This window comes from Enoplosus armatus, chromosome 1, assembly GCF_043641665.1.
Source record: "Enoplosus armatus isolate fEnoArm2 chromosome 1, fEnoArm2.hap1, whole genome shotgun sequence".
Taxonomy (NCBI): Eukaryota; Metazoa; Chordata; class Actinopteri; order Centrarchiformes; family Enoplosidae; genus Enoplosus; species Enoplosus armatus.
Genome location: NC_092180.1, coordinates 11029866 through 11055688, shown reverse-complemented (window position 1 = coordinate 11055688; position 25823 = coordinate 11029866). Strand labels below are relative to the sequence as shown.

At 41.3% G+C, this 25823-nt stretch overlaps 1 protein-coding gene across 1 annotated transcript in view; it reads right to left on the bottom strand.

Moving 5' to 3' along the window:
* gpc5a (glypican 5a) overlaps positions 1 to 25823 on the bottom strand; it is a 108030-nt gene that overhangs the window by 64852 nt on the left and 17355 nt on the right. The window contains exons 3-6 of the mRNA XM_070907189.1: positions 18916 to 19376; positions 18590 to 18823; positions 17667 to 17803; positions 17398 to 17523 (exon numbers count right to left, since the gene is read on the bottom strand). Coding sequence (XP_070763290.1) covers positions 17398 to 17523; positions 17667 to 17803; positions 18590 to 18823; positions 18916 to 19376 — 958 coding nt within the window. The remainder of the gene's footprint in view (positions 1 to 17397; positions 17524 to 17666; positions 17804 to 18589; positions 18824 to 18915; positions 19377 to 25823) is intronic.

Sequence of the window (25823 nt, the reverse complement as noted above, 5' to 3'; positions counted from 1 at the left end):
GAATGCTGCACTTCTCTTGTGTTGTGATATCTAAGCAGGATATTAACAAGTAATTTGTCAGTGCTATGCTCAGCAGTGCTGCAGCTCTCGCTGTCCGTAAATTATCAGTCCTTTATCAAGCAGGTAGGAGCAGGAGGAAGAACACAATTTCCGCAGCAATTTAAAATACATCGAGGTGAGCACTGATAGATATGTACCATTTCAATCTCATGCTGGCAGAGTACATCAAACCACAACATGGCTTATTGTTATTATTTTTAATAGGTTTTTAAAATAGTTACTGTAACTAAAGGGATATTTGTAGCTGTGCATTAAAGGCAGTGATGGAAGAAGTATTTAGCTCATTTACTGAAACAAAGCTAGCAACTTATGAATAATAATAAAGAGAGGTGCATTAAATAAACATTGCTCCACAGGCAGTATGTGATGCCATACACTAATTCAAGGTCCCATGCTGAGGCCCAGTTTAAAGCCCCAGATTGTACTGTGGGTGTGTGTGTCGGCTTTTGTCCTCACATCTCTGGTTATTTTACCACAGCTGGCAGGAAGGAGTAGTCACATCTGCCATTTCTCCAGCCACAGACACTGAGATCCACCGCACAGTCACTACACCTCTGAGAGCACACGGCAGCAGTAAACAACACATTGGCAAAGGGGACCAAAATACCAACAGTCTTAATCATCCCTGTGAAACGGTTTGTGGATATTTTGCTCTCAGCCCCATTCTTCTTTTCATTCGGTGTAACGGCGGCTGAATGGGCCGGGAAAAAAAGGAGAAACCGCTTCCGATGGTAAATAAGCTCACAAACCTCCTGCAAGACCTCAAAAGCTCCGAGGTGAATGACAGCTGCGAAACACCAGTCAGAGTGATTTGAGTTGTATTCGGGGCTTCTTCAGATTAAGACGTCTGTGTGTCACCAAATTTAAAAGAATGACAGTCATCATTGGAAGGCAAACAAGTGCAGCCCTGCAGAGGAGCAGACTCAATGGAAAGTGTGGGTGGAAATGTTGTTTTTGTACGATACATCAAAAATATCTGTGCTGTGTGAATTTTATATTGTTGCTTTATTAATATGCATCATACAAAATCGAAAATATAACAGGAGATGTTTCTAATATTTCATCCACCCAACACTTTACCGTGTAACAGCAGTTGGATCAACATCTCTCTAAAACTGAACATTATAACATACACTTCAGAAGCAGCCCAGGAGTCAGGTGACGCTGACACACATACATAAAAAAACAAGCCTTGTCTAGATGAATTACTCTTCTGGTAGTCAAAAAGGGCAGCCCCACTAACAGAACTGAAAACGCTAAATTGAAATCAGCTTTTAAATGGCTGACAGATCTTTTAATGGAGGGACTAACACTACACAACAAACTGTTGTTTTCTCTTGGCGCTAGCAGGTTGTTTACATCACTGACTGTTGTAAACACAGCACTAAAACTGGTGGAGCAGTTGTCAGCTATGATCAATTGAAAAAACTCAAATGCTGATTATAAGTCAAACTTACGTGATGCAGCTTTAAGTTTAAACATATTCAATCAGTTTCTGTTATATTCTAAACATTGATCTATAATCAAGACCATATAGACTGTTTGAATAGAGATAGCTTTGTTTTTTTTACAGACAGACTGATCGGCCAATCTATCCATCCATCCATCCATCACAGCCCTGTTAGCCGGGATAGAGTAGCGGAGGTAAACAGCCCTGATTGTAACCTTCATGAAGGCAGGATTTATTGCAGGGCTGTTGCATTCGATTGCATTAGTTTTAGTTGGGTGTGCCTAATAAACTGGAAACTAAAAACAAAGTGAATAGCAGAGATCTCACACTGAAAGTGGTAAATATAGTAGGATTGTTTAACATTTTCCTTCCATGTCATATCACCAATCTTTCTTGAGAGACAGTAAAACTGCTCGGTCTAAGTCAATTTTATAGTTGACTGATCACACACTGTAGCGTCTCTCCCTTCATCCTCTGATGGGCTTATCTGTGTGTTTATGTATCCACTCCGTATCTCCCCACACTCGTCTCTGTATGGCCAATCACAGGAGAATAATACAACTGCAAAACTGCACCCCTTACCGATAGCACGGCTCTAAAGGACTACTGCTGCACTCCCCCCTGAGGTCCGTTGCAATTACGCCTATCTCTCAATCTCTCTCTGTTTGATGCTAAATCAGTCAATGTGTTTTCCCCTCAGGTACGGCTCGCTGTTCAACTTGGTTTTGTAATTAAGGAAATATTCAACAAAACAGCAGCTTCTGGATGCTGTGCTCCCAGCTGTAGTACATTCAAGCTTTAAACACATTTCTTCATTTAAAGAGGGATGAGAAGTGATGTGTGTGTGAACAGCAAACAAACAAGAAAAAAAAAAGAAAAGAGTTGATGCATGGGCTTTTGTAGCTAATTTAGTATTAGCATATTCAACAAAACATTCAGCAAACAGCCGATGCTGCTTTGGATGATGTGTTCGCACCATTTTACAAAGTAAGATTAAAGTTACATGTTTATTCATTTAAAAGAGCACAAATTGGGCTGATCCTTATTAGCACAAACTATGATGCTTCCTTGTTGACTATAGACTTCAGGAGGGAGAAGTAATTCATCTTCACACTGTCAGCCTTGTACAAATGGGCCTACCCTGCACGCTCTGTGAAGAACCTCATAATCTATCTGAGGAGGATTGTGCATTATCCTCCAAAACAACTTTTCAGTTACATTACATGAAGCACTTAACAATATACCTCCTGTTTATGAGCTTGGAACCACCTACACGTTCCTAAATACCACTGCATGCCCTCGGCGTGGATTGCATGCCAAAGGTTAGATGGGTTAATTTATTTGGTGAATAATTTTAAATAACAAGCCCTGGGGACGGCCGTGAAGTTTTGTGGTTATCGTCTGTCCTGTGACTGTGCTTTAACAACATGGCCTCACTGCTGGGCACAGCGATTAAGATTCAGTCTTCAAAGAGACTAATTTACCGCTGCCACAAGGTTCTTTTACGACAGCGTAGTGTCAATGTAATTTAAATGTCAAAACAATGCCTTGACTGTTATTTCACTTTGGAGGGCAAAATCATTTGCTTCAGAGTGATAATTAATTCTCATTCTACAAGCCTGACCCTGAACGTACATTTCATCATCAACAGTCCTTTTACAATATTACTTATTTTTAGATGAAGTTAATAGGAGAGAGACACTCATCCGACATTCCTGTGCTGCTAGAGGCCAGCAAAGTGTGGATTCCAGTGTTGTAATTAATCAATGTATTTATTGGTGGTGTTTACATCAACCTGACTCATATACTTTCTCTGATTAGAAGTTTCCTAAATTTCCCTCAATAACTTCCAGTACGTGCATAAACAATCAAAATGTGTCAGTAGAGGAGCTGCACGTTGTCAAATCAAGTCCATTCTTTGTTTACAGATCCCAAAATCAGAAATGTATCTCACAATCTGTACAATCTGTACAATCTGTACAACATACAACAGGCTCAATCCTTAGACCCTCAATTCATATAAGGAACTTTATTAATAATAAAGTTTCCTAATATAATCTTATATAATAAGAGGAAACTAGTTTGGTCACCCATGCACAAAGAGAAATAGCAAAGGAGACACAAGTCAGAGAGGACACTGCAGACAACATGCACTATTGAAAGGCATACTGCCATTAGTTTAGCTCAGATGCCCACCTAGAAATGCATTCAATACAATACAATGAATCAATTAATAAATAACAGGCTGACCATAAGTGATGCATACAGGATCAATAAAACAGGCAATAAATATAAAATGAAACCTTAAAATTAACAAATGTTAAACATATACATATGAACTCTTTATAAAATGTCAGAAAACTGTGGAAAATGCCCATTACAATTTACCAGAACTCAAGGTGACGTATTCAAACTGCTTGTTTTGTCCGACACAGAGTTTAAAACCAAAGACACTCAGTTTACTATCAAATATGACAAAGACTTTGCACACCTGAGAAGGTGAAACCAGTGAATGAAAACTGAAACTATCTATCAAATCAATCTATCGAACTGGTTGCCGATTCATTTCCTGTTTATCGGTTAACAGATTTATCATTTCAGCTCAACATGATGTCAAAAATGCAACCCATAACTCAGAAAACAAGCAAGTATCCCATGTTATTCAAAAGCGTCTCAACCGTGGCAACAAAAGACTCTCTGAATCCTTCTGTGGAGCATCGTGGCCTCGACAACCGCTCATGCAACATACTGAAAAAGCCTTCGACAGGGAGAAGCTAGCAAACAATTCACGCAGCATGAATTTAGGTGTTATAGATGTGTTGTAATGAGAATTTGTCTTATTCTAGTTAATAAAAAAAGAAACCTTCCCCGTGCAATTCTGTAAAATGTCAGAGTGACGAATGGAGCATGCAGCGTATTTGGGTTTGCTCATTTTTTGACTGAAGCAGGTTTCCAGGCTATGCAGCGAGCAGCAGCGCTAATCTTCACAACCTCTTCACACTTCTTCAGCTTGTGTCAACAGCACTGTGAGTCAGTTAGCCATTCATATGCTGCTACAGATGGTCTCATCCCTCTTCTTCAGCTTAGCTGCTGACATGATTCATGGGGCTCTGTGTCTTGATTTAGGGTCTCTTTCATATTTCTTCTCGCCCACAGCAGAAGAGGCATTTCTCTGAGATACCCCTGAGGCAATGACCCTGGTCTGCTTGAGAGGGGGGGAAAAAAAGAGCTCTGCTGGGCAAAACTGGACTAGACACAACATAAACACACACAAACGTACTGTACATAATATGCACATATAAGCTGATGTGAACTTGTATAGGCAAAGGCAAAAAAGTTGAGTCTTTCTCACAAACAAAAAATGTGCCGTATAATCAACAACAAAATTATAAAAGGCAGTATTAAGTGGACAATCAAACTTGTGCAAATAAGCACTCACTTCTTGCTACAGCCAAGGTCTCAGACAACTCATTAACAAACGAGAAGACAGACCACTCTACAATTCACTTTCCGCTCCTGCTGCTATCACTCTGCTGTTATTTCCACTTCCAAAGTCAATGGGATAAGCACGTCAGTAAAAATTAAACCAACAGTCACCGGTGATTGTTTCCCCACTCTATCTCAGTTTGTTGAATTTGTATTATAATAACCTCACATGTTTTCCGTCTATCTGGAGTCAAAGATTTTCACCCAATTTAGTCTCAATGGGCTTCAGATTGCCCTGTCAGAAAGGACTATAACGGAAGACTGTGCGCACCACTTCCTTATCGCTACCAGTAAATTACTTCAGGATCAGATACAGGCTGCCAACTCGCAGAAACTCCACTCGCCAGACACCGAGACAGAAAGAGAGAAGGAGAGGAGGAGGGAGAAGAAGTAGGGAGAAGAAAAAAAGAAAGTGCCAAGACATGACAAGAGGAGGAGAGTAGCCCCGTGGAGACTGATAGTTTCAGCTGCTCTCAAAGGTCATCGGATGTTATCTAAAGATCATCTTCAGTCACCGGCGCTCGCCTTTTTACACTCTACTCAACAGCTGGAGTCAAGCACCTGTCAATCAAAACTTTCATAACCTGCAGCTACAACAAAGTGGCTTTCTCTGCCCAATGTAATCAATCTGGGGGACGATTCTGGTACTGAAGTATCGACACAAACATCACTGTCACTTGAGTTTGTGAAATATATCCTTTGTCATTCCAGTTTCATGGACTTTCTAATATAAATGTGCTGATGTTTATCTTATACACTGAATTTGATCAATACAAAAATAACCAACCAATCTGTGATCTGTCACTCTTCATAATTAAACAACAGGAAAACGACCCACTGGCGAGCAAATGTGTTATCAGTCGTATTATGTGGGGCTGCAACTAACAATCACTTTCCAGTTAATATGTCCGACACAAGTTGACAATGTGACAGTGTTTTGTCTAAAACATCACAGAAGACTAAGAAAACCAAACATATTCACATTTGAGAAACTGGAAACAGTACATTTTTGCTATTTTTCATTTAAAAATTACTGATTCGTTGATTAAAATTGTTTCTGATTAATTTTCTGTTGATTGACTTATCAATTAATTGACTAATTGACGAATAATTGTTCCAGCTCGAAGATTATGTGTGACTACAAGGTGAACGTGACAAATTAAAAAAAGAAACACATCTACAGGGTCTAACATGACAAAACTTTCTGAAAACCAATTGCAGATATTTAACACGAAAGCTGCTTAATCAATTGAACGGCTGAATATGAACCTGAAATGATTTCTTGGTTTCTGATAATTATAAAAATCAATGACACACTGAATTTTGAAATTATGTGACGCTAAAGCTGAAATGATTAGTAGAGTAACTGATTAGTCGATCAACAGAAAATTAACAGTTCTGATACAGTAATCGATTCATCATTTAAATCATTTTTCTCTGGTTCCTGCTTCTATTATTATTGACACCAGATATATTTGGGTTTTGGACCGTTTGTTGGACAAACCAAGCAATTTTCGCATTGGGGTCTTGCATCGTGTGACGGCCATTTTTCATATAATAATTTATGACATTTTATACACTAATCAATTAATCAGCAGATTAATCAATGACAAAAATAATCATTGGTTGCAGCCCTATTACACATCCAGCTTCACTCTGGTCTGTTTGTTTGAAACACTGGTCTTCTTACTAGAAACTGACTCCTATGTCTTTAAATATATAACAACATAAATGATTAAAATGTTAGGTCTGCTGTTACTGCAACAATCTGAGTCCCCAGTGGAGATGAGACAAAACACATAAATGCTAGAAAACACATTTTAGGAATTGAAAATTTCTAGTATTATTGTCTTGTTTCTCTTTTTTGTATTTTATTAACATTAACATCCTAAAATGTGTTTGTGTCCTACTGAGGATCTTCACGTCTTTCATCCTGGCATTTGGCCATTGTCCTCTCTTTTAATGAATCCAAAAGGGAAGCAGAAAAAAATCTATTCTAACACATAAAATGTAAACAAAACCAGTCACACATCATTTATTAAACATTAGCACGTGTTGAGCTACTTGCAGGTGATATTGCTCAAAAGTTACAACATTATTTTTCTTTTGGTGACCACTGTCACGTCAGCTGGTTGCTCGGGGGATATAAAATGAATGGCCTCAGAGACAAGTCACTTTAGTAGCTTGCGGTGTGAAGGTATGATTAAACTTGAGTCATCGGGATGCAGGCGGCGGTCTTTTCACACGCGTCGAGGGACTCTCGTTCTGTGGTGCAGACGTGCCTCGACTCCTCTCTGCAGCATTGTGGGGAGCAGCTCCAACGCGGTGGAACCGAGCAGATGGTGAACGTATGCGGCGCTCATGCATGTCATCATCACCTTCATTAGCTGAAGGTGACATATGACATCATCTGGCCCGCATGCATTATGGGGGCCAAAAAGAGTTGTTTGCTTCTTTTTCTTCTTTTCTATTGCAGCATGGTTCAAGGTTGTTGATGGGAGGTATTGTGAGTAATCACACACCTTCCGCCAGTTCCTCCTCCTCAAGCCTCCCCCCATTCCCACCACCTCCCAGCATTAAGGTAAATAAGGGCTTCCAGCAGAGAGCCAATGAGCACGGGCCACTGAGCAGAGATGCATGTTTGTGTTGCCTTCCTCCCAGGACCCTGCTCGTTTATCTTGGCTGTCAGGTAAAGGGCAGACTCAGAGAAGGTGAAACTTTTTTCTTTTTTTTTTTAATAAGGCCAGCTTGGTTTCCATAGAAACTGCAGGACAACATTACAGGGACAATGATAAGAGAGCAAAGTCTGGTCTCAGGGCATCCCGCAGTGTGCCACATTGTTGTTGGAGACATTTGTGTTTACGTCAGAGAAATTAAAGGGCTATTTAGATGAATTCTCCAGACTCAGACCTTTTACTGTGGGAGGTGAGATTAATGAGAGCATATTCACACCTAGCCTTCATCTCAGGTCAGGAGCTAAAAGGTTGGTTTCCAATTATGATGAGGTGCTGAGTCTTCTGTGGGTAGAAACTCCCGATAAAGACAAAACAGACCACAAATGACTGTCATGCTTCTTTTTTTTTTTTGATAAGGAAATGATACCGCAGAATGTAATGTTTGAAGAATATTTAAAAGATAGGGGCAGATTCTCTGACTGTAACTTTTTTTGTGAAGTAATAAATAATAAAACACCAAACAGCATAAAGGTTGCCTTCGAAAACTGTCAATATTCCAAATGTGAGCTGCCTACGCATTCAGAATATTCTCCAGGCTAAAAGTGCATAAAGAAGAAACAAATTGCACCGGTAATGAATACTTAATGACTACTACATTTTTCACTTTGTGGCAGTAAATGGGAAGAATGTTTAGTTAACAAATGAGTGGAAAATCAAAGGAACAGAAGGTACCACACACGTTGTCAAAAGCCTGCAGCCATAAGATAAACCAAGACAATGATGCAAAGATAGGAGAGCCTTTGTTTCCAGACACACTCCTGCGAGAGAGAAATTAAGTCTCTTCTGGAGCAGAACTCAACATGGATATGGTCCACATGTAGTCATATAGGCGATATGAAATAAGGCGCCCTTGATAAGACGGCACACGACTCTAATTCATGTGCAGACATGCTTAGAGCTGCTGCAGGAGAGTGTTGAATTCAACATGAGGCATTGAGCTTTTATTCTGCATTCATTCCAGCATTGTGGTGGCCTCAATAACAGAGAAAAATACCAATTCTCCATAAGCAAAAAAAAACAAAAAGAAATATCAGGTTCTTTATTGTAGATGTCCATTACAGAAATTGCTCTATTAGTCTATTGTTTACTGGTATGTAGTGCAGAACTATTCCTGCTGAGGACTGTGAGTAAAAGCTTTTGTTATAAAAACAATATTGCTGTGTCCTTGTTATTCCATCACGAGGTGGGACTTTTTTTGTCAGCACATCCAGTTCTTTAAGTCTTTTATGACGAAACAAATAGATCCCGCTCACACAGATGGTTTTCTCACCAAAGACGCGCTACCTCTGCTCCCTCTTTATGAGCATTAACTTCACATTTATTTTCTCCAACTCTTTGTTTGCCGCTTTTCCAGCGGCCTCTGATTTATATCCGAAGTAAAGAGGAAGAGTGCTCCACGGGGACCGAGTGTGTGCTCAGCGGTAGATGGAGGCAGGCTGATATCACACACCAGGGTGAGGGTGTGCGCTCTGACAGCTCATCAGTGGACAATAAGGCCTTGGCTGTTAATGTCCTGCTACCTGGCAAGCTGCAGGGTCGCAATCTGCTCCAGATGCTGGAGGCAGGCATCCAACTCGTAGCGGTGGAGAAGGGGGGGGGGGTCAGTGATCGAGAAGCGAAAAGGGAGTGGACTCACTAAAAAATGAATGTGACTAGATAGACACACACATACATCCATGCACCACCTGCAACCAGCCAACTCAGAATTTACTGTCTCTTCTGCACAGTGGTCTCGCTGGCAGTTACTGTAGCAACATCAGGGATAATATCTGAGCCCAAATAAATGAAATCTCTCTTTTCCAGAGAGCTAGATTGAAAATTTATCTGTTCAGAGCAATCATGCATAATTCGAGAACAGCGGGGCTAAAGCAGAAACACGCACGCACACACACACACACACACACACACACACACATCTATACGCGCATACAAGAGGGGACTTATGAACTCAATTTAGTCAGCCAGACAGAGTTCTTGATTCTGTCACTTGGGATAATCGTCAGGATGTGGTCCTCTGACCGAGCCCCTGCGTCTAAACCCAGGCAGGATATAAGGTCATGTTGGAGTGGAACTCTAGCCATGCAGCACCCAGACCTCAAGTGCTCCAGTGGTTTTGTGGTTATCTGCAGTAGCCAGCTGTCGCAATACAGAGGAGCTCTTCAAGAACGTCCCCTCTCCTCCTCTTCCTCTGCTTCTCATCTTTCCCTCCTCTCTCTCTCTCTCTCTCAATCAAAACTATCCAATCAGCCAAGCCATCTCTGTCCTTCTCTCTTTTGTCTAATTTTAGGATGTGTAAATGTGTGAATGATTGTTTGTTGCTAGTTCTTGGTGTTTACCCCAAGAGATTAAGACATAGAAAGAGTCAAAACAAAACAATTATGGTTGGTGTAAGGAGTTAGGGGACAAGACACTAAATTACCCAGTTGGTTCCCAGGCAGGAAAAGAGGAAAACCTCAGCTATATTTGAATTCAACTTTATGAACTGTTGGTAGCCTTTGAGGTACTGGGGATTCTATACCACATTTATTTCAAGCTGATTTTTTTTCCATGAGATCGAGGGAAACAACTCTCTTACTTTCTCGCATGAGAGTGACTAAGAGGACAGCTATGCATAATATATTTGACAGTGCATGTTTAAAAGGTTATTCCTTTCTGTTCAAAATTAGGTCAGTTCATCACTGCAAACAAATGCAGGAGGAGGCGGTGAGACTTGATGTTCTGCAGCGTGTCTGTTTATCACTTAAATTTGGTTTTCTGTCTGTCACTGTCAGAGACAACATGCATAAGAACCACCACTCCGCCGCATAAATCATCAAAACTGATGCAGGGAAGCAATCTGGCATGTTTCTGGTGTGTGTGTGTGTGTGTGTGTGTGTGTGTGTGTGTGTGTGTGTGTGTGTGTGTGTGAGACTAAAAGTGCAGAGCTCCACCTGCTGGTCAAAGAGAGCTACAACAGCACTAAAATCAGGCCTGAAGCACCAGCATTTGGATTTACGACTGCAATGACCACAGTCATTTTACTGAATGGGGCGCCATATCTTTGCCAGCAGGTTTATTTCTATGGACAAAGAGTGGGCATTAATATGTGCCCTGAACAAAGATAACCAGCTGGGATATTATGTTTATTGGAGGCGGCATTCAGAGAGTTCTCTGTATGTACATGTAGTCTGAGTTTGACATATTATTCTTAACCACTGTGTTTTGTTGAAGCTGGATTTACTTCCTCATTGTTCGGGCTCCCACAGACGCCACTGCTGTATGTGTAAAAATAATGATAATTGCAAAATCAACCAACTGTTTACCTTTAAACGTGTCAAACCTTTTATTCTGATCTTATTAAACCCCAATATATAGAAAAGTATTGAACTAGTAACTCTTTCCTTTGCAGATTCGATGAAGGTGACAAATTACAGAAATAACCATAAGGCACTGTTACATCTCTAAATAAGGAAATATTTCATGTTTTATATGTTCTCTGGGCTATGTAGACTCCAGAGAGCTGTAACTCCCTGTTAGACCTCTTATGAACAAACCGCAATAACAGAAATTCAAATAAACGTATTTGGGTCTTGGGAGAGTGGTGCTGTGTGAAAAGTACCGTCAACACCAGCTGTCAGAGATGGACAGGGTCTCCAGGACCCCAAACAGAACAATAGGGTTGATACACAAGTTATATTTCAAACCTGAAGGTTGGGACTGTTAACAACTTTGAGACACGAGCAACCTGTGATGAGGGGCCACAAAGGGTCACAAGCTGAAAAAGCTGGAGAGCGGAGCCATGTTTTATTATTCAACACATGCAGTCCCCTGATTTTGCAGTGAGGCTCATACAACCCTCAATGAGGAAGTATGTTCCCAGAGCAGGCCAGGATAACCTAAGCTCTTGATGCTTCTTCAGTGGATTCCTATTAGCAGAGCTTAAAAGCTGTCATTTCAGTAAAGCCAAGGCAAATCACCTGAGCGTCACGTCTAGCGGGGGGATGGAAGCGAAAATGAGACAAGTGACGAAACAGTCGTAAGAGGACTAGAAAAGAATAGAACAGAATAAAATAGATACAAATAGACCTTCATTTACAGAATCAATCCCTTCCTCTGCTAACTGGCCACACATCGAGAAGAGGCCCGCACTACAACTCCAAGGCTCTTATTACCATGTCATTAACCTCTTCAGGATTAACCGGGCCGCGAAGAGACACGGGAAAGGTCAAAGGTCAGTGCTCAGACAGCCACTCCAGCATGAAGAGTGGCCTATTAAACGAAAGGCCACACTCATATCTGCCCGCCTGTCTTCAAGCATCTTTGCAGCACTCATTTCTCCGTGTTAAATTCCAACAGCATGCAAGGTCAGTTGCCTTATTATCGTAAAAATAAAAAAACAGTTGTACTCAATTAGAAAAAGGCTCTATGAAAATATAAACACACCGCCAAACACCTGGTGTGTGTTGGCAGCCGTGAGACAGACTGCAGGTGGGGATGAATTAAAGTGAGTCTACACCGGAGGAGGTAATCATGAATAAAACATCACACTTTCGTACTTGTTGAGGTTTTAGCTTTTTAACACTGCAATAACTCCTGGTTGTTGTCACTCATGGGAAAAGAAGACTTTTTTTTCATAATAAAATACATTCCCAAATAGATTTGCTACCTTGCACACGCTCATGTGTGCATTTTAAGATCAGGTGTCAAACTGAATTAGAAAGTAAATGTGTGGCAACTGAAAAGGAATGAGAATCCCTGTAATCCCTTGACTAATGCAGATTTTGTCTTTGTCAGTCTGTTAGTCCAACAGAGAAACAAGAAGTAACGGTAACTTCTGTTTGTGTGTGTGTGTGTGTGTGTGTGTGTGTGTGTGTGTGCGTGCTTATACAGCTCATGGCAACCTGCCATTCCGTCAGTGTGTGCGTTTCCATGACGGATGGAGAAAGCATGTGGGAAAGTGTTAACCTTTCTGCCCAGATGGGGACAGCGTCTCCAACCAAACAAGATCACCGTCACCTCCACAGTTTGAGGGATGTTTCACCGTTTTATTTCTTACCTCTTGCTGTCCAGTGACATAAATCACAAGAACTTTTTAATCAGTCTTGCATAACAATCCCTGCAAACCTTCAATAAAGTGGGGATGGCTACTGTCATTTTTCAATATTACTGCTGATATGATACCTAACTTCTGTTTCTCATAATAATAAAAACGTTTTTCAATACCTCATTTTCAAAAAAGGAAACATGTTTTTCAGTATCTAATCTAATCTAAAGCAGCGATAATAAATATTTTTAAATTCACAAGGGATCACATGATCACTTGTATGTGAAAGAGGTCGCTTGTAGTGATGAACCCACAGAGAAATATCACCCACCTCTGCATTTCCCCTCAGCTCTACGGGGCTTTTAAGCATCTTTAAGATAATTGGTTTTATGGCCCGCAGCGTAATTGTTTTGGTTCACTCCCACCGCTCTCATCACTGTTGTATTCAGTTACAGCAAGCAGCTGTTTTGAGCATAAAAAGCTCTAAAAACGAACTGTACACTACCTGCTCAGCAGCAGACAGACACAGTTAGCGACTGGCTGGAGAACATAGTGGAGTATTTAGCAGCTAAAAAGCCAAATATTTCCCTCAGGAGTGAATATCGGACTTACATTCATCATGTGGACAAAAGACAACTTCAAATGAATGCTAATATTGCTCCACATCTGCTCATTATCTGCTGGATGTTAAAATAAGCAACTCTTTGGCTTAAAAGATGATAATTGTGATTGTTGTGTTTACAGTTTGTTTCCACTGCCCCCAAGTGGCCGCAACAAGAACAACTATTGCAGGTTTTGTAAAAAGTTTTCCAATCTAAATTGTTGTCTCAACACAAGAACTCTGCCAAAATTAGGTCTAAAATTCTAAAGTCTAAAATTAGCCAAATGTTTCTTTAAGCCAGTAAATGCAATCACTGCAAATCTTAAGAGGAATTAGATACCAACTTTCTGTACTTAGCAGACACATTGAGGTGTGATATCCAGCCCTACTATACACAAAGAGAACAGAGAACATGTTATGGTATCCTGGAGCAAAGCAGCCAAAGTATCTGATATCGGATGTTCTGCAGGTCTTGTAAATGTAATCTTATTTTGTTCTGTTATTTAGCATCATTTTGAATTCTTGCTGTGAGCACAGTAACACCTCACCAGCCTGCACGTTGCTTCAGTTCAATGCGGGATTATTCCAGGTAAAATTAGCTGTCACAAAAGATGACAAAACCATTAATAAGCCATAATACTAATCAGAAAATGTCATGTCCAATATTTCCCCCCTCCCAGTATGAGTATGTAAGCCATACCAGAAGACAGAGAGAGACAAACAGAGAGAAAGAATGTGTTTACTAAATCTCCCCTGAAGCGAGACTCCATCATCTACATTCACTCAGACAGACGTTGAGATGAAAGTTGCTGGTGTTCCTCCTCTATGATCTTATCTGATTGTTCTTTATCTTTTTGTTTACCGGGGACCCAGATGAGGACGTGCATTAAATCTCCCTCAAATCTCAGGCTCCTGTGGTCATGTTTTCTGGTGCTTGTCCTATTTTATTAAATAAAACAAAGCTCTGGTGCAACTCAATACTTCTTTAAGGCCATAAAACAATCTGCGACAGCACGCACCAAGAGTTGTTATAAAAAGGCATCCGCACACATTCAAATATACAGTTTCACGCACAAACACACACACACACACACACACACACACACAGCGCAACTGAACCAATCATTTAAGGTCTCTGAGGCCTCGATAAGCTTCTGTAAATCAGCCACCATCCGGAAGTGAGTTTTTATTCCCCTCTCTCTCAGTGGATGTTGGGTTATGACCCGTAGGCAGGAGGTTATTTATTGCTTTTGTCTCAGCTTGTGTTGACTCCCAGCCACTCATCTATGGTTCTAGGCTAATAGAAAGCAGCACAGGGTTGTAGATCTGCAGGAAGCCTGCTAAGCTGCAAGGACTCGGCTCGAGAGTCTCGTCTCCCCAGATTCTTAATGTCTCTCAATTCCTCAGCTTTCCTCCTCTACTTTTTTTTTTTTTTTGGTAATGGCTGAATCAAAATGAAAACCTGTGAGTGAACCTGAGGTGAATGGGTCCCTATCAATACGTGTTAGTGCCAATGAGAAAAAGAGGAAGGAGGGTTAGAGAGAAGCCCAAAGACCATAAACATTTCCCAGAGGCTACTGGCAGAGATGATAGACAGCCTGCAGCCAGCTGGCCTGCTTCTTTCTCCAGCACATAAGAAACATCTCTATTCTCAGAGATGGCTGCCTCCTTTGTAATGGAAACTTGAGGTGTTATGTTGGAAAGTAACAAAGGATGAAAAGAGTAAATTGTCAATGCCAGAATGAAACTTAACCGTGATACTCTAAGATGCTAAGAAGGCTGTGAAAGACCCCCACCCCGCCGGCTCCTTCTTTCTTACCTTCACACAGCAGCTGTGAAACAATCCCAACAAGGCTGTCATCCTTTACAATGGACCGTCTAAACCAAACTGGCAACCCCAACATCACCGTAGTTTGAAATACGGACCCACTTGCCATTTCTACAGTGCTGACAGCAGCTGACAGTTAAGAAGAACAACCGCAGGCTTAGGATATATGAGGGGGTCCTTGAGTGATGACAGCACGGGTAAGATGGAGAGCTGTGATGTAATGGAGACAAGGCCGCTGACTGATATTATGAAAGAGGCCAGTTTGTCTGCTCCAGTTCACAACGATTCATATCCAAGATCTATGTCCATGAGCACTAACAGTTAATAGAATAACCCTACATTGGTGTCAGCTTGTTTGTAGGGACAGTACAAATATATATATATCTGTGTGTGTGTGTGTGTGTGTGTGTGTGTGTGTGTGTGTGTGTGTGTGTGTGTGTGTGTGTGTGTGTGTGTGTGTGTGTGTGTGTATAAGACCGGGGTCAACTGGGGTACAAACGGCCTACTCATGCCAGAATCATTCAGTGAGATGTCTCTGGAGCTGACAACATGTAACTTTGTGATGCAGCATTGCTGGCTTCCTCTTTCTGTTTAAGTTCAGACATGGGTGACTTTTACTTTAATGTTCCTCACGGCTTCATTCAGACATGACAGCCATTTTATGGAAATATTTGGAAACTGTTGCAGGAGATGGGGCAGAGAGGAGAGAGAGAGAGAGAGAGAGAGAGAGAGAGAGAGAGAGAGAGAGGAGAGAGAGAGAGAGAGAGAGAGAGCGGTGAGCTAAAAATGTTATGAAAATGAGAGTTTTCTATTCTCAGACAGGCTGCATCACGGACGGATTTTTACACATATTTTTGCAGTTGAAGCCTTAACTAATGACCATCATGTGCACGAGGGACTCTCTGCACCGCTTCTCACAGTGGATCCACTGATACATCTTCACATCAATTACATCATTTAACGTTATCAGAGAGCGAATCCTGCTGCCTGTTTTATAACATCCGACGGTGCACAGAATGACAGGATGTTCATTTGGGACTCTCGTTTAATTCCTATTAGCTCACATGCTGTTTGTAAAGCATTTTGCTGGATGAACACTGGAAACATATAAAGAGAGAGTGCTGGTCAGATCATCACTGCGGTTGTACAACAGGTTTTTTAACCTCTTCTGCTCCAGACTGTGAGGGGAAAATAGTTTTGTCTGAGTCTGATCTGAGGAGAATCTCTTTGACACTGTTTCCTAGTTTGTTAAACTGATTTTGTGCATAAAATCAGCCAAAGATCACTGCATTTATTACAGTGATTTTAGGCAGTACAAGGGTGTACATGTGCATTTCTCTCTCTCTTTACGTTCAGCCTTTACGTTCAGATTTGAAGTGTTTCAGAAATGTCACATGGTCCTCTACCAAGGTTATTCTCACTCCTGTTGTTTTGTTTGTCTGTCTGCCAGCAGTATATAGGGGATTTTCAAGACATTAGAGGGACAGGTAGGCCAAGGTTTAATTTATTAGTAAACCAGGTATCTTCTACAACAATGTTTGTTTAATAGCAACAACTAAGAAACTAACAGAGATAGGGACTTAATATCCTTGTGTTTTCAGAGACCAGAAATCACTAAAAGATTTAAAGATCACCTACAGAAATGTTTAAAGACATGTAATATACTGCAAGCTTTGAGTAATAATAATTTGTATCTGATGCGGTTTTTCCACAAAACTGTTACCTTGTTAACATTTCTTAAAATGACATCTACTCCTTATATCTCATTGAAAAATCAAGAATCTATGAATATTCAAATATTGTTTATTTCAAATGTTTAACTGCTGGACACAAATGTGTCCGACTTCACATGTGCAAGTGTATAAGCTGCATATTGGACCAGGATTGGCTTCAAGAGTTCGTAAAATCGTGCTCATACATACACGCGTTAAACTCAGATTTAAGGTGAGCACAGAGAAACTTTCCTCCTTCAGCAGATGAATGTGAAAACAGCCTTCTAGTGTCAGCCTCTGCACTGACATCATTCTGCACAGTGAAGGTCAAACATCCAAGTGAAGTAACAATAAGCAGTGGAGGACTGTAAGTGAAAGTGTGTCTACTCTTTAATTTGGGTGTAATGTGGAGCGATTTGAAATATATGTATGAATATCTGTCGTCTGAAATTGATGTTTGAATTCTCTTCATAAAAAAGGAATAATAAAACCTTGTAAATACCTTTTTACAATGTCTGTTCCATTCCAGCAGGAGAGTCCATCACCAGAGGCCAGCTCACTCACACACAGCTGATCCGCCAGGCCACCGTAGTATGTACGATAAAGACGTAGACTGTTCAGAAAGTCCCTGAAAAAGCAGCCACATGCAGGCACACAGATAATTAACTTGTTTAACAAAGTGTTCTACGTATTAATTGTAGATTAAATGGACTAAAATCAGAAAATGACACTTCTCTCTATGCACACATCTGTCATTTTTCACCTACTTACCTTCTCCTGACAGCGAGCGAGTCCCCCGACACCCTGACAAGAGCTTTGAGAGGGGCGGATTCTCTGCTGCTGCTGCTGTGCTGGATGCTGACCAACGGCGCAGGCTTCCTGCTTGGTGGGCCACACAGTTTGTGCACCTATTACCCAATGAGAGAGACACACATTTACGTCTAAACACTGAGGGAGAAAACATGCATTTTAAATCTTACATCTAGCTAAACTGTACTGGTGCATGACGAATAAGCCTCATTGTAGATGGCTGAGTGACAGCTGTTTATACTAAGGCCATTAGTGCAGCCAAGCCAATCATCTCCCTTTTCTGAATGTACTGCATGTGCAGCCTATCAAGCAGCAGTGACGCTAGGCAACCACTAGATTGAGCTGTGGTGTCTCTGTGAGGAAACAGAAGACGATGTAGTTCAGGGACAAACATCCCAAACATCCTGTGGAATTCACTTGTAGAAAGTAGAAATGTAGAAAGAAAGTTACATATTCATACTTTATACTTTATGGTTGGTATACTCGTGTTTTATGTTCCTAGTTTTGGTAAATGAGTCGAAGCCTGAGGAGTGGCTGTTGACGCTCTCTTCTCTGTCTTCTAAGTCTCTGACTGCCTTGGAGCTGCACACATGGACGTATTTCCGGAGGGTTTTGGCCTGCTCCGTTAAGACTAACCTGCTGTGTGTGGTATGTGCAATTTCAAGCAATTCATCTGTAGTCTCCATCTAACTGACATGGAGCTAGCAGCTGGAACAGCAGTGTAATTTAGAACAAAAATCTCTCCAGGACGGACTGAAATGCTTTATCCGTCATCTATTCTTCTCTCATTCACCCTGTCAGATTTACTGGCGATACTGGATTTCACCTCCCACAGTACAGTTTCAAGTCAACTGTCCTAAATCTCTCCACAAAGATGATCTGACCTGTGCTGAGAGGCGGGGTCCATTTTTCTGAGCGTGTCCGACAGCATCGTGAAGCAGCGTGTGAACTCCCAGAAGCACTTGCTCCAAATCCTGAGGTCCGTGCATCCGCGCTGACAGGCCCTCCAGCGAGCGAACAAACTCCCTCCAGTGGGTGTCAATCTCCGCCATACTTGCCAAACAGCCCCGTATCACGTTGAGGCAGTAGCCCATGCAGGGCTTGGACTGGGTTAAGCCCTGTGAAGCAAATTACTCTGGGATCAGTGATGCTGGTAGAGACTTTTATTAATTCAGATCGATAAACTCACTTCAAAGACAGGCATCCATACCTGGCAGTGCGGACAGTAGTGCATCTTGAGCAGGGCCCGCCTGCACTCGCGGCTCAGTTGTAAGTGGTCTGTGGTATTGATGACCTCGATGCCGAGGTGCAGTGCCTGAAGAAGAAGCTTCCCGGAGACCCCAGAGCGAGCGATCTGATCAGCCAGGAGGCTGGGCGCCCCACCAAACGGTCTCACATCACGGCTCGAGGACCTTACACACTCAGCGTAGCCTGGTGATATGTCACTGAGGCCTGGGTTGATGAGGTGATTGTAGACCAGCGGGAAGAGAGCGTCGAAGAATCGCTGTACTAAATCATCGACGTGTGACTCAGACCCCAGCAGGAAGAGACTAATATCGGTGAAGAGTTCCCGCACAGGGCCCACAGCCTGATCAGCCATGTTGCGGTACGACTCCTGGAGGACGGCATTAGTGTGATTCTCCGCCTGCCTCATCAGGACCTCAAAGGTATCTGTGGGACAGACAGCCAGAGAGAGAGAGAGAGAGACACACAAAGAAAGAAAGAAAGACAAAAGATTACAGAGGGACTGCAACACATTTTAACATGTTATTGACAAAGTTAGGTTGTACTTGCTGCCAGTTGAGAGCCAGAGATGCAAAGAGAAACGGAAGATTAAATATTGTCTAACTGGCAACACTAAAGGCTGAAACCACTGTCCTATAATATGAACAGGGATTTAGACAATACAGTGCCCAAATAGAGCTTCTACTTCCATTAACCCAGAATGACGAGAAGAAAAGAGTCTTTGGGGGTCTCAGCAGGAGCTGAAGCTCCCTGCGTCTTTCCAGAAAGGGAATAAAGTACGTGTAGGGAAGCAATTTGTTCTCTAAACAAAAGCTGAGCTGACACAGAAAAATGGAAAAGATAGTGGTTACAACACACCAGCGTAGAAGCTGCGCAGAGCTACAGTATATATAGTGTTTTAATAAACCAACCACTTCTACTAAACCAGCATGAGTGGCAGGAGAGGAGAGGAAGACTCATGTGTCGAGGGAGTTCTTGGAGTGAGAACAAGAACAAGTGGATAAAACTGAGAGGAGAGATAGGAGGAGGAACATGACAGAAGAAAGGCAGAGGTTAAGAGACTGAAATGAGGGAGAAGAAAGGTTAAGAGAGATGGGGGGGGTGGAGAGTGGGAACTTTTCCAATTATTTCCTCAGAGAATAAGCAATTATAATAATGTCCAACTCATTTGCATACACCACACATGTAAAAGCACAAAGCACCACTCCTGAACATACTTCTGTCTTAAGGACCCTAATTCTCAGGCCGCTGCACCAGGAAGTAAAAGCATATCATGCTGGTGCTCTTTTGTCAGCCACAGCAGTGTACTCAGTGCTGCAGGCCATATCCAGCTTCGCTTACGAGTGTGTCTCTATGTGTGTGTGTTTTAGGAACGGTTGTTTGGGAAAATATACGGATAATGCAGCATTATGGCATCCAAAAGTCAAAATAGCTGTGACATTGAGAAGCATAACAATATCGAGTGTGATTCCCTTTTAAAATAGCCTATATCACGTTTCATTAATTACTTTATTGGTTTTTAAATACATTTGATTATAATTATTTGACAACAGAACAATAACATATCATATCATTACGCATTGCAGTCTGATTTCCCTGAATCATGATCTGAGAATATGATAAGTGAACTCTACATGTTTTGCCAGACATGAAGGAATGACCTCAGCACAATGGAAAATGTTTCACCAGTGAAGCAAGCACGCCTTTATCCCTTTGTCTCTCTTTTCTCAGTTTTTGTCTCAGCTAATACCTGAGCCATGGCCATTCTCACATCATGTGCTTGTCATGAGTTGTGGGGTAATAGTCAGGGTGAAGGCCTGGAGTTGCCTAGGGGGCTGAGAGTCTGGGTGGTGGGGGGGGGCTTAGACGGTCTAGTGCAGTACAAAATGCACCGACGTGGAAAGATTGACCGAAACCCCCCTGGAGAGGGCGACTGTGAGGGGGATCAGAGAGGGGTCTGGCATGCCTACAGGCACACCGTCTCAAGCATTAAACACAGAGGTACCAGGAACTGAATCTGACCGCAAGTCTTCAATGGTCTTGCACGGACGTGATAGGTCCAACAAGATCTCAAAGACTCGAAAGATGTGTGTTTATGTGTGGATGAGAAAAGAAGCTGCGCCTCCTACACAGCAAGCACTCAGGTCAGAGAGCGGCATGAAAAACAAGAGAGAGAGAGTGTAAAGAATGGCAAAGACAAGCGTGGCAGCCGTGAAAGTGCGGTGCGGATAATGTGTCTGTGTGAATGAAATAAACAGATAGAAGACAGTCGCACAGACAAGCAGAGAAACAGAGAGAAAGAAGTCTGTGCTCGTGGAGTACAGTAAGAGATTATTACAGCCCTCCAGGGTATGAAGCAGAGCAGGCAGAGTTATGAAGGGTCCCACAGGGATTAGAGCGCGTGCTTCAGGGGGGGTTTACCACATTGGATTGTGGAGTTAATGAATCCCACCTGTCAAACCACATAAGAAATATCTGTGTAGTAAACACATTTGTCTTTGTTTTATCTCCCTCACCGGTTTCTTCTCGTGCTTCCTAGGATGTAAATCTTGTCATCAAATCGCTTGCCGATTTTCCCGTCTTAGGTCCATAAAGGCAAACTTAAAAAGGCATGGATAATAAGCTGAGCAGTAATTCTGCTGTCTAAACAAGTCTGCTGTATCACAAGAACACCCACACAGAAGTTGCAGGCTGTCCAGGCAGTTTTAATGACATTATTTTTCAACAGAGAGAAATTTTGAGGCAGCGCCTCTCACTTGGAGGCCTAGACCAGCGGCCAGGCTTCTGGGCAAGCCTGAGGACAGAAATAACACAAGGAGCGGAAAAAAAGTACAAAAGATGAAGAGTAATGTAGCAGAGTTAGAATGAGAAGTAAGTATATCTTTTATCTTTTTGAGACAGAAATATTCAAGCCTATCAGATACTCTGTTCGCATTTTGAAACAGGCCAAATAAGTTTCTTTAAAGCTGCTGTAATCAATATTCTTATATCAACAATGGATCAAATGACTATGTGTAATGTGAAAGGGATCACTCGTAGTGACAAACCCATCACCTCACTCCACAGTTCCCCTCAGCTCAACGGAGCTTTTTAGGCTCTTTCAGCTCATTGTTTTGGTTTTAAAACTTTTATATTTTGGTTTCCTCTCCCCGCTTTCATCAACCTTGTTTTCAGGAGCAGCAGGCAGATGTTTTCAGCTAAAAAGCTCTGTTAAACCCACTGTACACTACCTGCTCAGCACCAACCATTAGACAAACAAAGTTAGACACTAGAGAACATGACGGAGCATTTAGCAGCTAAAAAGACCCTAAGGACTGACCTGATTCAGACATCTCTCTGCCCTTAATTACACCACATGTTCTTTACATTACTAATAATATTTTGAATTCCTTATATTGATGCAGGAACATTATGAGGACTTTTGAGAGTACCTCTGGGTGTGTTTGTGTCCTAATGAGGACGCCACAATGTGCCTGTTTAGCCTGTGTGTGTGCTCGGAGTGTCAATGACCCGGCTGATAAGAAGAGAGCAGACATGTTTGCATTTCTGGCAGTGGGAGGAAGACCATGAAGAGGCTGAGCCAGCATGATAGAAAACACGCTCATGCTGTGGAGTGACTTCTTACACTGTTACTGAGGGTCTGGTCTGCATCAGTGAACTCACAGCTGGACACATGGCGGGTATCATGCTTAATGTGGAGAGTGTGTGGGTGTGTGGGTGTGTGTGTGCAGCTGTGGGTCCGGCTGTGTTTAAAAACTGTTTTCCAGCAGGTGTCCTGCTGTCCCACACAATGAGGACAAAGAGCAATAAAATAGCATAAAGACAAGACAAACACAGAACAATAAAACAAGCTAGACAAAACATTCTTCCTGTATGAGGGCTAAAGAACACAGCTATTTTTAGACGTGAATACATAATGAAAAAGGATACAGCGTTTGACAGAAAATAGAGATTGGTTATTGAAAGATTCTGTTAATGGTTACAATTTTGATTCAGGGGATTAAAAAGCCTGTATAAATGTTTTAAAAATGGTAAAAAAAGGAAAGAATATTTCAAATGTGACGTGATTTTATTCCAGATTTTAGCTTATGAACAGAAAAGAGCATCTTAAACCAATTAGCATACATGCAGGTTTCAGTTTCACACATTGAAAATGTATTTCTGCATATTTTATGTTATTCTTATGAACATTAAATGATGGATTGAAAGTTATTCTTCAACAGTCATCAGAACGTTCGAACCAGTTAAGAGTCACTATAAGAAGCCATTACGACATGCCACCCATCAACCTGCATGTGTTTCTGCCTTGCCTGCTGGCATGGCAAATAAATTCTGATATGTGAACAATTAACGTTTGAAAGCTCGGGTATCACTGTCTATCATCCAGATATATTGGCTATTATACACCGATCACAAAGCCCCTTCAGTTAAATTCCTCAGTGGCTGAGCTTTTCTCCACGTCTAAAAGGCTTTTAAATTTGATCCCATTTTCTTCTTTTCTCCCATAATTGCTGCACTTCTCATTTTCTTTAATGTAGGATGATCTGGTTAACTGTGACAGGGGTAGCTAACCAAGTGATGAGTTACACTTGAGGTCAGGGCTTCTGGCATTTGGCACTAAACTAGAAAAAAAATATATATATTTCATCGTATTATGCCGTCTCCCTCTCTCTATGCCCCTCTTCATCTGATCGGTTGAACAGTGATATTTTGATGTACAGTAAGCAAATAAGACATGCAGACATGGGATAATTATTAAGTCAACATGGAAACTATAATATACAATAAAAGTAGCACAAACACAAATATAGGTTAAGCCAGTTGAGGATGTGAACTGATGCTGAGTGTCGTTTTCACCACCAGAGGGAGACATATTTGATTTTAATGTGCATTTGTGGGAAATTGGATCAGTGTGATGTTGAGCAGGATAACAGTACAGGCTCTTAAAACTGACTGAACATGTGTCGCACTCTCCCCCTGATCCAGATTTTTACTTTGCACTTTGGTAAAACCTTGAAATACAGTCAACAGATATTAAAAATATGACATAAAGCAGATTGACACACATTCCTATATACTCACATCACCTGTTTAGGCTAAAATATTACAAAGGATGTTACTCATTGATTGAATTGATTAACTGAAGAGTGTTTCTTCCTCCTCTCTCCCTGTTTGGCACCCTGATTTGTTCTGGATGTCAAATTAACACCTACAAAAAAGCCAAATGTAATTCTAACCACAATGCATTCAAATAAATAAACTGCTATTCGATATCAAGGTCAATTTAGGTTTTGTGGCACAGACACACCTTTCTGTGCTGGTAGTGGGATTCATTTGCCTTTTGGGACTTTTCATGAGCATTAAATAGAGTCTTTAAATAATCATTAAAACACTGAAACATCGCCATCAAAAGTGGTTTACAAATCCTACCCGCTTAGCTGCATTATTTATAACTTAAAAAGCTAGAAGTGGTACTACAGTTTCAACAAGAGATGAGATGATAAAGTGGCTTAAGGTATTTGAGCAGTCAGTGGTAATATACCGCATTAAGCAGCCTCTGCTTATAGTGTGTGTGTGTGTGTGTGTGTGTGTGTGTGTGTGTGTGTGTGTGTGTGTGTGTGTGTGTGTGTGTGTGTGTGTGTGTGTGTGTATTTGTATTCATAGACATGCCATTGAGGAAAAAGGATCAGACAGCTGTATGAGAAATAAGATGAGCCTTTGTAGTCAAAGACCTTTTTAAAAAACACCAAAAGCTTCTGCTCTCCCTCTCTCTCTCTCTCTCTCACTCTCACACACACACACACACACACACACACACACACACACACACTTGCAGAATAAGCAGAAACGTGGTTGATACAGTAAATGTACTATAGTGAAATGCATCCCTAAATGTGCACTGTAATGTGTGAGCAGATCACATCACTATCAGCTACTTTGTTTGAAGCTTCCCCGTACTTCCAGGTTTTCAGGCACTCAAATGCCACCACTCGACCTCAGCTGAGCTGTTGAGCAATGCGAAGATGGCTTTTATTAATGTGATTCATCCTCTCTGAATGGCTGCGACCACAACAGAGAAGCCCAGTGACATCTGATAGGCTGCAGAAAAGGCCATTCTCCATCTAGAGAGGATGAGTCAGTGGCTCTGCGGGTTCAGCTCATCCCAGCGCAAAAGACACACAATGAAAGTCAATGACTTGCAGGGTGGCACAGTGAGTACAGTCAACAGAGAACTATGCCTTCACTGTGGCACATTAGAGGATGAAACAAGCACCCGCACGCTTTGTTGTTCCTGGATGGAGTTTGATGACAAAGTTTACTGCACAAATGTTTGTGGTGACTAAAAAAAACTGGTTCACACTCATAGTTATATTTCTTTTCTTGGTAATTTCCTAAAACATTTCCCAGAAAGAATTTATAATGTTTGGTACCAATCACAAGGAAAATATGAATTTCATTTAAAAAGGAACAGTTCCCTTTTAACCCAACTAAATGTTCATTTATTGTTCACTTATTCTTGGATTTTCTTTTTCTTCATGTAAGTTGAGTTGTGTGCATGTTCAGCAGATCTGCTGTGCACTGACCAAAAGACTTCATAGGTTATGCTTGCAATTACCTGACATTAATTCATTGGAAGTGTTCGGATTGAACATCGTCTCTATTTTCCATAAAATTTGTACCAAATTACATTCTAAATGCATTCTTTCTGGGAAACTTCTTTATTAGGAAACAAATCAGAAATGACAGAACCGTAAAATAAAATTTTAACACATGGATTTAACATCAAAAATGTACTTTCACTTAATATAAATCACCATTCCCAAAAAAGGTGTGCTTTAGATTTACCCGGTAATAAATTAGGTTTATTTTGAT